Source organism: Trachymyrmex cornetzi, unplaced genomic scaffold (assembly GCF_001594075.2).
Source record: "Trachymyrmex cornetzi isolate Tcor2-1 unplaced genomic scaffold, Tcor1.1 scaffold1869, whole genome shotgun sequence".
Classification (NCBI taxonomy): domain Eukaryota; kingdom Metazoa; phylum Arthropoda; class Insecta; order Hymenoptera; family Formicidae; genus Trachymyrmex; species Trachymyrmex cornetzi.
In genome coordinates, this window is record NW_017296493.1 from 11,675 (window position 1) to 24,959 (window position 13,285).

At 39.2% G+C, this 13,285-nt stretch overlaps 1 protein-coding gene across 1 annotated transcript; it reads right to left on the reverse strand.

Moving 5' to 3' along the window:
• Nucleotides 1-1,700: 1,700 nt before the first annotated feature.
• Nucleotides 1,701-2,454, reverse strand: LOC108759452 (uncharacterized). Its single transcript, XM_018504896.1, has 2 exons — nucleotides 2,431-2,454; nucleotides 1,701-2,267 (listed from the first exon to the last, which is right to left on the reverse strand). The coding sequence occupies exons 1-2, from the start codon at nucleotides 2,452-2,454 to the stop codon at nucleotides 1,701-1,703; spliced, it is 591 nt and encodes a 196-aa protein (XP_018360398.1).
• Nucleotides 2,455-13,285: the final 10,831 nt, after the last annotated feature.

A 13,285-nucleotide genomic window follows, 5' to 3' on the forward strand; every position in this document is an offset into this window, starting at 1 on the left:
AATAAGTTTAAAATATATAAAATAACTATGAAAGTAACTATTAAATTAGTTATTAGTTACTTAAAAGATGTAACTAAGTTAAGTTATAATTACAGATGGAAAGAAAGTAACGAAGTTAAGTTACAGTTACTGAAAAAAAGTAACTCTAACTGTAACTTCGTTACAAGTAACGAGTTACTTCCCATCCCTGAGTATATACATATAGCATATACATATAGTATATGCTATGTATAGTTGTGTAATGTTGCATTCACGATTGTAACGTTTTGACCGTAATTTTTGACTAATTTAGACTGATTCAGGTAATCTTTTCAAAGCTTTTAAGCACTATATACTAATAAGTTATATGAAAATTAGTCAGAAGAAAAAAATGTGTGCTTCAAAAGATCAAATGTATAGTTATTTGTACATGATCTTAATATACGTATATGTAACCTCAATTTTCCTTTCCTTTTTCCTTCACTTAATAGATACATATTTGCATGTACAAACGTCACACGTATGAAAGTATTTTAGCAGAAAAAAAATGCCGAAAAATACTTTAAAGGGACCAGCAGAAGCCTCTCAACAAATCGACAAGATGTAACATTTGAAACGTTCTAATCTTACAATAGCTTGTGATGAGAATAAAGAAGATCGTGAAGTTTCATCTTCTCTTCCATCAACAAACAATAAAGAAGATTTTTCGGAACAGTTAATAGAATTGAAAACAAAAGAAGACTTAAATAGTATACAGTTACCTAATTCGAACATGCCTGAATTTAACTTTCCGAATATATGAACTCACAAACAGTGGGAAGAAAGAAAAACAAAATACTCATGGCTGGAATGTAAAGTAGATTATTTAGGTTGTAGCATCGTTCCAACGTTCAAAATTTAGGACCACAAAAAAGCAAGACTTAAATATAAATCGGGAATGGTGCAATTTCAATGTTACTTATAGTGGAGATATGCGAGAGAAAAATTTAAAGTCGCTTAGAAATAAGATTAGTTTACACGGCTTCGGACGCTCATAAAAAAGCAGAATATATTTTAAATTTAGCTCATAAACAAACTATTAAATCATCAAATTCAAAATTATTAAAAATATACGAAGAATCAACGTGCAAGGTAATGAATACCGCATATTATTTGATGTTGTGAGTATTGCGAAAGGAAAATGGTACCGGAAAACCAGGTCCGCTGGTGATGTCGGAATTATTCACGAACGACCACGAGGAGTCAGAAAGGTGTTGAAAGAATAGAGACTTAGAGCGAAATTCAATGCGATGTGCTGCTGAGCTTTATTCGAGAGCAACTGAACTTGGTCGTTAAGCGATAGATGTACACAGGTACTGAGAGGTAACCTTCACTTCGCGAGAAAAGAAAGAAAGGTTGCGACTGTATACATATATATATGTGACGCGAAGTAAACAGCTGATAGGTAGACACTGTCTCGAATTCTGACCGCGTCGGTACCGAGAATAAGCGTGTTTTGAACATAATAGCTGTCGAGCGAAATAAGCGTTGAAATTAACTCGACAATGAGCACAAGAATTTAACATAACGATTTATTTACTTCTGAAAATGCTATTTAAAAAATGATTATTTAAAAAAAATTAGCGTTCTGAGTTTTTATTGAATTTAGTCCAAACATTTCGCTCGCCTTGGCAAATATATTAGTTGTCAAAATAACAAATGAAATAAGATTGAACGGAAATTTAAATTATGAATATAGTCACTGTTCGTTTGACTCGTTCGTCACTTTCGGTAGCCCATCGTTGCCAAAATGACTTTGTCATCTGGTGTAAGAGTTGCCATCGAGTTAGTCTATTTTCTGGAAGATCTTGCAGAGATGGTTCAGGCACGGCAGTGAGAGCTGAGCCTACGAGAAAATATCCTGGCGTAAGTGCGGAGACGTCCGATGGATCATCCGAGACAGCCGTTAGAGGGCGAGAGTTGAGAATCGCTTCGATTTGAGCCAAGAGCGTTGTCATCTCTTCGTAGGTGCGCAAGGTCTCACCAATGACTCGACGGAGGTGAAACTTGACAGATTTCACTCCTGCTTCCCACTTGCCGCCGAAGTGCGGGACGGAAGGTGGATTGAACTTCCACGTGATACCGTCGGTAGCGAGATGAGTGGCGATACGAGACCTCTCTCGAGACGAGGCATTAAAGAATCGTTGTAACTCGGCATCTGCTCCAACGAGATTGGTGCCACCAATCGCTCGTGATGGTGGAACAGAGGCCTTTGCGACTCGTGAAACGTTTGTATGCGGCAATGAAGCCTTCGGTAGAATAATCGGTAGTTACTTCGAGATGTATTGCTGAGGTGCTGAAACATGTGAAGATAATGAAATATCCTTTGTATGTCTTGGCTCCGCGGAAAGTATTGAGCGTTAACAGTCCGGCATAGTCGACTGTATGATAGAACGGTCGACATGGAGTTACACGCGATGCCGGTAGCTGTCCCATGAGTTGTCGGCCGGTAGCTGCTCGTTGACGTGCATAGACATCGGCGAATGAATGAGCGTATCGGAAGGCGACCGCCGAGAATTCAGAATTGTCGTATCGATGAGAGCGTGAGTTGCGGTCCGCCATGAAATGTCTTTCGGTGATAATGATCGATGATGAGTTCCGTCAATCGAGAGCTTCGTAGTAGGATTAGCGGATGTTTCTCTATTCGATCCAATTGAGAATATTGTAGGCGACCGCAAAGATGAAGCAATTCATCGGTATCGATAAACGGAATTAGGCGCAGTAATTGACTTGATTTCAGCAGCGGTTTATTTGCTTTGATAGGTTGAATTTCCGAAGAGAAGCACACGTGTTGCGTCAATTTGATCCAGAAGGCGAGCGCAGAGTCCAATTCGATCGGAGTGAGAGGATCTTGAGCGGCGTGTACATCGGTAGCTTTGCAAAAATGTTCGATGGCGCGTCGAATCCATGCGGTGATGCGGAGTATCTTGGTGAGAGAGGAGTATTTTTTTATGAGATCCCATACCTCCGGTTCGGGGTTTAATATAGCGACAGCATAGCTTCGTGCATGTTCCTCTCCTTGTGCGACCGAATTTAGAGTGAAGGTGGAGGCAGGCCACTCAGTTGAGGTTGGAGCCATTGAGGTCCCGACCACCAGAGGCGCTTCTGCTTTAGTCGTTGCGGAGAGATTCCTCGCGATGCCAAATCGGTGGGATTTTCTTTCTCTGCGATGTGATGCCAACGAGAGTTTGACAGTTCCTGTATGAACGATACCCGATGTTGCACGAATTCCTTCCACTTTGATGGATGACTCTTGATCCAGGCCGACAGTCGAATCGGTCCAGAGATGAGCTGTGGAGCGAGTCAAGTCGAGCACGTCGCGAACCTTGCGAATCAATTTTACGAGAAGCACGGCAGCTGATAACTCGAGTTGAGGTATCGTCATGCATTTGAGCGGCGTCACTTTTGTCTTTATACTGACGAGAGTCACGCGAGTGTCACTAGGCGAAACAACATGAATATAAGTAACCGCCGCGAAGGCGTGTTGAGAGGCGTCCGAAAAGCCGTGAAATTGCACTTCGAAGGTATCCGAACTCGTACCGAACCATCGCGGACACTTCTTGATCGTGAACTGAGATGTTTGCGAGCAGATTCGGAGAATTTGCAACCCACTTTTTTAAATTAAAGTCGCCCGCCGTGAGCGTGTCTTGAAGTTGCTGCATTTTTTCTTTTGCGGTAGCTACTGTATCTGCCCCTGACAGAATGTCGTCAACATATGTGTCGCAACGAATGATGGTAAATGTTCCCCTTTACACAGTCAGCCTCAAATGACTTCTAAGTGACCTTGACTTTGACCTTGATCCTCAAGAAGGTCAAGGTCATTGACCGTTCCCGTCGCTCGTTATTCGTTGAAAAGTTATGAACGAAACAATTTTTTATATATTGTAATGTTATGTGGACCTCTACCGATGGGAAGGGTGCGGGAAGGGAGTCCGTAGGGCCTCATGTGTGTGTGTGTGTGCATGTGTGTGTGTGTGTGTGTTTTCAATACAACATACACTCCAACATGAAGAATATATTACATTTTATTCATTATTTGATAATACATTATTTAATGGATATAAAGAAGCCATTAATCTAAAAAATTGCGGTATTCTCTTATTGAAATCGTATCGTTTTTTGAATATAAATTCTGCTAAATAATTTTCATAGTATTCTTCTCGTACACCAAATCGTGGTTTAGTACACCAAAGCAGAACGCATATCACGCCATAATCGCTCAATATTTTGCGTATGTACACCAGATTCAGGATCGACAAAATGAACGGAATGATTGACGGTTTGATGTACATAATCAAGTTCCTTTAAACGCGCATATCCTTTCCACAAATCACTATTAATTATAGTGCCTCTCAGGTTTTGATTTTTTCAATCACATTGTACATCAGTATATATCAGTCAATAGATAAGTTATATGGAATAAAACATACGCTCGCGTGCGCGCGTGCACACACACACACACACACACACACAAGTTATGAACGAAACAATTTTAGGGGCGCACGACTCTCACCTTCGACTCTCACCCCTCCCTCCCCCTGCTTCAGGGGCGCCCAACTCTCACCTTCGACTCTCACCTCCCTCCCCATCCTTCAGGGGCGCTCAACTCTTACCTTCGACTCTCACTGAATGACTTTCAGAGGGCGAAGTGGGATGAGAGTCACTTCAGGTGAGAGTCGGGCGTCCCTGAAGCAGGGGGAGGGGAGTGAGAGTCGAAGGTGAGAGTCGTGCGCCCCTAAAATTGTTTCGTTCATTACTTTTCAACGAATAACGAGCGACGGGAACGGTCAATGACCTTGACCTTCTTGAGGATCAAGGTCAAGGTCAAGGTCACTTAGAAGTCATTTGAGGCTGACTGTGTAAAGGGGAACATTTACCCGAATGATTTCTGCAGCAAAGGCGCGCGTGGATTCGGATTCGAGAGCGAGTTGCTGTAAGCAACGAAGAGTGAGATATGGCGCGCACGCGAGACCGTATGTCATCGTACACAACAAATATTTGCGCGGATTTTTGCTGGGCGAGTTTCTCCAGAGAATTTTTTGCAACGGCCAATGGTCTTGATGTACGCCAACTTGACGATACATTTTTTCGATATCGTCTGCGAACACGAAACGATATCGACGCCAACGAATAATAATATCCGTAAGTTCCGTTTGGAGTTTCGGTCCGATATGAAGGTAATCATTTAACGGAGATTCTGAGATTGGTTTTTTGTGATCCGTTGAACACGACGTGGAATTCGTCGTTGAGCTAGTATCTTTAACGACACCGTGATGCGGCAGAAAGAATTCGTGTCGCGAAAAGTCTAGAGAGCCTGAGAGGCGCATATGTTCCAGCTCAATATACTCACGCAAGAATTCCGCGTATGCAGTTTTGAGGGATGCGTGCGTTTCGAAGCGTGTTTCCATGCGACGCAGCATTCTGAAAGCTGAAGTACGAGAGTCACCGAAATCACTTACACTTTTTCGGAACGGCAATCGAACTACGAATCGCCCGTGAGCGTCACGAGACTGAGTCGTTTTGAAGTAATGTTCACATTGAGCTTCTTCCGGTGTGCACGTAGCAGTAGGCGACGGCACGATTTCTTCTTGGTCAAAATCGTTGGAATAGATCGAGAAGAACATTCACAATCGAGAAAACACTGAAATCCGTTGACTGCGTCTTGCGAGAGATGATCTTTATCGTTGGAGAATTGTCCGGATAATATTCATCCGAGAGTTGTCTGTTGCGCAATCGGTGATTCGCCGTTTCCGCGGCGTATACCATTTTCGAGAATTTGCGCTTAGACACTTGCACCGAGGACTAAATCAATTTTTCGTGGCACTGAGAAATTCGGGTCCGCAAGGCGGAGTCCGTCGATGTGTGGCCAGTGAGTGGATGCAATCTTCGTGGGTGGCAAGTAAGCGGTGAGTTTCGGCAGCACGAGAGCTTCCAGTTTGATAGAGAATGCTGAATTGATCCGCTAGATAATTTCAAGAGAGACCCGTCCGTTTGAGACATCGGAGCGTTGTGCGTCGATTCCGAGAATTAGGACGGACGCAGGTTTACGCGATAACTTTAGAAGCTGCGCGGTGAACTCGGAGATAAACGAAGCTTCAGATCCTTGATCGGGCAATACCCGTAGCTGGAATCGTTTTCCAGCTCGAGAGATAGCCGTAACTAAAACGGTAGCGAGGAGTACTGGAGTGCGTCTAATTATGCGTGAATGTGCAATGTGACTGCACGTGTGAGGAGCGCCGGTTTGTCCGTTGGTTTGAGATGCTCCAGAGATGCCTGTGGTGGGGCCGGTAGCCGACGGGACGGAAATTGCTTTCGTAGTGGACGATGTCGAGGCGTCTGATTCAACGGTAGCTACATGCAACGTTGAATGATGTTGCTTGCGATAGAACCGACAACATTTCGAAGTGTGACAGGCCTTGAAGTGATGAGGTCCGAGACAATTAAAACAGGTTTTTTATAACGACAACCTCGCGTCGTTGATTCACAGTTCTCTCGAGGTATTTCGGGCACGACGCGATATAATGTCCCGAGTTACACACTGCACACTGTGGTACGACAGCGGTGGCGGCGTATGCTCTTGCATTTGACTGCGAACGTATCGACGTGAAATTTGAAGCTGGTTGCTTAAATGGCATTATAACTCGTTCGATAGATTCCAGGGTTTGCACGCGTCCAACCAGGAACTGCTCTAGATCACCAAAGGACGGGGACGTAGATTTTGCACCGAGAGTTATTTCCCATTCCTTCAATTATTTGACGTCGAGTTTACGTACGATCATGAAGACGATAATGAGATCTCAGGATTTCACCGGACATTTGAGAGTTTCGATGGCGTCGAGCGCCTCTTTCACATTGCCGAAAAATTTCTTTGTTTCCGTTGCACCTGCCGTTTTAAATTTGCGAATCGCGAATAAGGCGAATAATTGCGCGTCGATCAGAACTCGTTTATTGTCGTAGCTAGTCACGAGAATTTCCCACGAGTGTTTCAGATTTTCACTAGTGATGGGAATGTTCTTCAATTGCGCCGGTTCACTGGTTAAACTCATTTTTAAATAATGGAGCTTTTCGACAGCCGAGAAATCGTTGCTTTCCATGACGATGGACGTGAAGAGGTCTCGAAAGTCTCCACTGAGTGTAGTCACCGGAAAACTTCGGTAAGTCGGTGCGCGGTAATCAACGAGAGTGAGATCCTGTAGTAGAGATAGTTGCGTTGATAACGGTAGCCTCATGTAGCGCTTTGCGATCAAACTGGTCCAGCACATCGAGCATAAATCCGTACGCTTCATGGAATTTCTTTTCACAGAGAGAGTAGACGTTTTCGTAACGTATGGAAGCTGCTCTATCTCGGCATGACGTGCTTTAAACAAGTTGTCATGATAGACGTTGAATTTCTCCCAGTTGGCCTTGAGAGCGCCTAAGCGACTCTGGATCGCGCCGCGAGTAATCCGTGAAGATCCGAGCTTGTTGAGATTGTCGATAGAACGAGAGATGAGCCCGAAGAGATCGTTCTGTCGAACAATAACGTCGGTCACAGTGGCCACTTTCGAGAATGCCGAGACGAATTTGAGATATACACACTTCACTAACGTTCACTGCCTTGCTTGTCCACGTGGCAAATCTCATTTAAACGCGCGAACTTTTAGAATAAACGAATACCGCGAATAGAGCTTGTCTCATATGACTGAACGCGAGAGAATCGCGTTAGAGCAAGAGAATTGCGTTAGAGCGAGAGCGGCTGAGCAAGCACCGATATACTAATACAATACCTCTAACAACGAAATTTGTGAACTCCGATTATCCGGCTTGAAGGACCAGCAATGTTGTGAGTATTAATAGGTGTTAAACTTAATTCCTGTCGCTCGCTACTAGAGGGTGCTGGCTCCAACGCTGGCGAGTTTCGACGATGAAGTCATATATCTTTTGTAGTTTAGACATCGCTGAAAGTGATTCAATCCTCACAGGTTAGATTTCTTTACGCCAAAGAGATTTTCCAATCGACTGAAAATGAATCGTGATAAGCTGTTTTTCCGACATGTCCTTCTTCACTACTTCGACCTCAAGAAAACCGCAGCTGAAGCGCGTCGCTTATTATCCGAAGTATATGATGATGAAACTCCATCGGAAAGAACATGTAGAGTTTGGTTTGAACGCTTCCGAAACGACGATTTTGATGTGAGAGACAAAGAACGTCCAGGACAGCCGAAAAAATTTGAAGATGTCGAGTTGCAAGAATTGCTTGATAAGAATCCAGCTCAAACGCTTTTAGAGTTGTCGAAACAATTAAATGTTACTTCAATGGCCGTCTCAAAACGCTTGCATGCCATGGGAAAGATCCATAAGGAAGGGAGATGGCTACCACATGAGTTACCAGAAAGTGCCATTTCAAATCGTTTGACTATTGCGACTTCTTTACTTGCTAGGCAAAGAAAAGAATTTTTTGTGGCGCATCGTAACTGGCGATGAAAAATAGATTTATTTTGATAATCCCAAGCGGAGAAAATCATGGGTGGACCCCGGCCAACCATCTGCTTCAACGCCGAAGAGGAATATTCACGGGTATAAGACCTTGCTGTGCGTTTGGTGGGACCAGGAAGGTGTGCTGTATTACGAACTCTTGGGTCCAACTGAAACCGTTACAACTGATCGCTACAAACAGCAATTATACCGATTGAGTAACGAATTGATGCAAAAAAGATCATCCGTAGCCAACAATCGATGCAAAGTCATTTTGTTGCATGATAACGCTTGACCGCATGTCGCGAAAAGCGTGAAGCAGGCACTTCTAGAGCTCGAATGGGAAGTACCCTCGCATCCAGCATACTCTTCAGACTTGGCACCGTCGGATTGCCATCTCTTCCGATCAATCTCTCTGGCAACAGGGCAATCCCACGACGGTAGAACGCGGTGTCTTTCGAGGCGATCCAATCATCCACCCATTTTTGGGCTTCGTTGTGATTGGAGAAGTGTGTCCTTAAGTGCGTGAAGCCCAAAAATGGGTGGATGAATGGATCGCCTCGAAAGACACCGCGTTCTACCGTCGTGGGATTGCCCTGTTGCCAGAGAGATGAGAAAGAGTAATAGAAAATGGAGGCCATTACTTTGATTAAGGTATTCATTCATCTTCCCTTCGAAACAAATTAATTTTTGAGACAAAAAATGGCAGGAATTAAGTTTAACACCTAATACGAAAGGAAAATGGTACCGGAAAATCAGGTCCGCTGGTGATGTCGGAATTATTCACGAACGATCACGAGAAGTCAGAAAGGTGTTGAAAGAATAGAGACTTAGAGCGAAATTCAATGCGATGTGCTGCTGAGCTTTATTCGAGAATAACTGAACTTTGTCGTTAAGCGATAGATATACACAGGTACCGAGAGATAACCTTCACTTCGCGAGAAAAGAAAGGTTGCGACTGTATACATATATGTGACGCGAAGTAAACAGCTGATAGGTAGACACTGTCTCGAATTCTGACCGCGTCGGTACCGAGAATAAGCGTGTTTTGAACCTAATAGCTGTCGACTGAAATAAGCGTTGAAATTAATTCGACAATGAGCACAAGAATTTAGTATAACGATTTATTTACTTCTGAAAATGCTATGATGATTTGAAAAGAATTAGCGTTCTGAGTTTTTATTGAATTTAGTTCAAACATTTGGTAAAAAATAATCGTCCTTACAATGATCATAAAAATTTAACAGAACTACAGATTAAAAATAGTGTGAATCTCTGAATAACATTACATAGTCGTTATAGTGCTACCAAAATTATCAATTTCATAACAAGTGATTTAAAAAAATAGTTAGGAAGAAAATTAAAAGAAAAATATTCTAAAATTTCAATCCTAATTGATGAATCTACATCTATAAGCAAAAAATCTTGCTTAATTATTTATCTTCGAACAATCCTCGAAAATGATGTTGCTACGATATTTTTGAATTTTATTGAACTTGATCAGAAAGCTGATACCATTACTAGAGTAGTATTTGATTGTTTAAAATCATATGGATTAGACAAAACGTTTCTTGAAAATAATTTGTTGTGTGTCGCAACCGATGGTGCAAGTGTAATGCTAGGTACGAAATCTGGCATCTCGACGCAATTGAAGGATATGTTTCCTAAAATAATTACGTAGCACTGCCTTAATCATCGTTTAAAGTTAGCTATTCATGATGCAATAAGAGATCAAAGTTCTATGAATCATTTTCAATCGTTTGTAGAGATCTTATATGCGTTATGCCATCAATCGGCAAAAAATTGTAAGGAAATTCTAAATTGGAAATTTAAATTAAAACGATAGGTAAGATACTTGATGTAAGGTGGGTTGTCAGTTCTTTCAGAACAGTCAAAGCAATTTGGGATAATTATCCAGCTCTTGTAAAACATTTTAATGAAGCTTTCCAGGACACAAGAAGGTTGCAGTCTGAAAGATCTAAATATAATGATTTATTTAATAGAATAACATCGCTCGAATTTTTGAATGATTTGGCTATCTTTTATGATGTATTGGAAGAAATTTCGGATACGTCTGAACAATTACAAAACAGAAAATGCAATATTTCAAAAGCAGACAAGATCATTCATAGAACGATTTTCGTAATATTAAATATAATTTTATATTTCGTAATATAAAATAAATTGTCAGAAAAATGTAAAATTGTTAAAGAATCAGTGGAAAAAATGATTTTTTTAATATTTGGCATATTTGTATTTTTTGTACACGAGTAATTCGAAATCGTCCCTCACTTTCTCCATTAGAGGTCGAGTTTCGAGAGTTGCCGCCATCGATAATTTACCTTATCGATAGTTGCCGCCATCGATAGTTACGATAGTGAGCGTGAGCCCTTTAACTTTCGATAATCATCGATAGTTTTCGAAAAATTAAAAAAAAAGATACACTTATTTATAATTTGTATAAAATACAAGTACGAGACAAACAAATTATTCTAAAAATGATGTTTTTTTATTACTGATATAATATTTATTATATGTATATATAGAGGAAAGCCCCCTATTATGAGATAGGCGCCTAATATGAGATAGCGGCATTTCTGCTAAACTAATAAAAACGCTATCTATTGGATCCACCATGAATTTATTGTTCTTGGATTGAAAACTATTTAGTAGAAAATTCATTATTAGATCATGCCTGTAGTCATTGTAAAAAAAGATTTTAGAATTTTGATATCTTCAAGTTTCATTGAGATGAGCCTTTAAATCTTGTTTATTATTTAATAAATAAATATTTGGCAATAAATTCTTCATGTAGTGATAGAATAAGGTCGTACTAATAGAAAAATACGGAATATGTTGAATTGTTTAATTACAGAAGTTAGATTTGATGATCATATAACCATAAGGCGTGGATATCGTAATATGAGATACCCAGGATATTTCTAATATGAAATAACCCATGTTCCTATGTCATAGTGAAAATCGTTGCTAAAGAGTAAATGTTATTGTACTTGGTATAATAAAAAGGACAACCGGAATGAACGTCGAGTGTCTATTTCTGCGAAGCTTGATTCAAACTACCTGAAGACGAGTTCTGGGTATAATCGCATGCTTATTTTTCACGCACCCTGGCTGTGTTTGTTTGCATTTTAGTTTCCTCTATTATATATTTATTATATATTGTGTATTATATTTCTATTATATGTATACATATATATAATATACATATATATACACATATAATTAGTTTTCTTATATTTATTTTTTATTTATTATTAAATTTTACTTATTAGAGAAAAAATTAAAGTTTTTATGCAAAAATGTGAGCATATTAACATTATTCGGCTTTAGTCTGGAACGTCGATCTGATACTAGTTATCCTGTAGAACTAAAAATTCTTTTACTTTCCGCAGAAGTGGCAGGGAGACATAAATATTTACGAGACAATTCTTCTAAAAGAGTAAATTCATTTTATGTTTCCTAAAAAATAGAATAGAACTATTGTTAATAGAATAGAATTATTGTTAATTTAATTTTTTTAGTACTTTTAAGTAACTTACTTTCCAAAATAATAATGGATCAGTATTTTCAGCCATACTATGCCTTTCTAGATATTGCCTTTTTATAATAATAATATCAGTAGTTGCAGATTTTACTTTTTTATTTATTCTTTCCTGTAGAAATCCAAAAAGACAAATTAATGTGGTACTCAACTTCTTACTTTCTGTGTAATTAGTCGATATTTCATTTTTTTGGATTCTATGAGAAAGAGTTAACATTTCTTGCTCAAGGATTTTAGCAGCTGTAGATGCATTTTCTTGATTTCTGAATCCTTCTTTCTTGAATCTTGGATCCAAAATTATTCCTAATCTAGTAAGTGATCTTGTTTCATAAGGAGCTAACCTTTCATTCACGGATATTAAAAGATTATTGCAGAATGTTTTTCCTTCTTCAGTTAATAATTGAGGTAATATCTGTTTTAAAAAACTTTGAATTCCAAAAGTTATTAGAATTATCAAGGAAATAGTTACATAGTTATTTCCTGCAAGAATATATATATAGGTAAAAATAAATCTAAATTTAAATTACATAACTTAATTTAGCTTAAAATATTCGTAAATACTCTTTTCTTTAATATTTTTTTCATTATATAATCAGAAAAAAAGATTGAAAGAGAATTGAAAGTAATTACACTGTAAAGAGGAAAATACAAAAACTAATCTCATATACATATATAATTGAAATTCTAAAAGTTACAATACCTGAGATCTTTTTTGTTGCTTCTTCAAAACAACTTAGAACTTTTTTAATATCAGCTAAAAGTGTCATGTCATCAACTGAAAAAGGTTGAGGAGCTTTCCGTAATTTTAATAAAATACGACCAAGAGCATTATTAGATTCTATAATTCTTTCGACCATGTAAAATGTACTATTCCAACGAGTTGGAACTTCTTGAATAAGCTTAAGAGATTGATCTTCTGCTTTGATCTTCTGTTCATTTTTAAATGTTTCCATTGTCAATGGGCTGCTTTAAAAAAATGTTACCATTCCTTTTGCTTTTTTAATAACATCTCCAACGAATTTGATGTTATCCTGCACTACCAGATTAAGAGTGTGTGTGTAACAAGGTAAATGTCTTTTTTGTATTAAATCACATGCTTTAATTATGTTAGCGGCATTGTCAGTTACGATAGACGATACTTCATTATTTATTTGCCATTCAGAAAAAACATCTTTCAAATGTTGAGAAATATTTTCTGATGTATGATTTATTCCATTTGATAATGGCTTCGTTGACAAAACACACGATTTT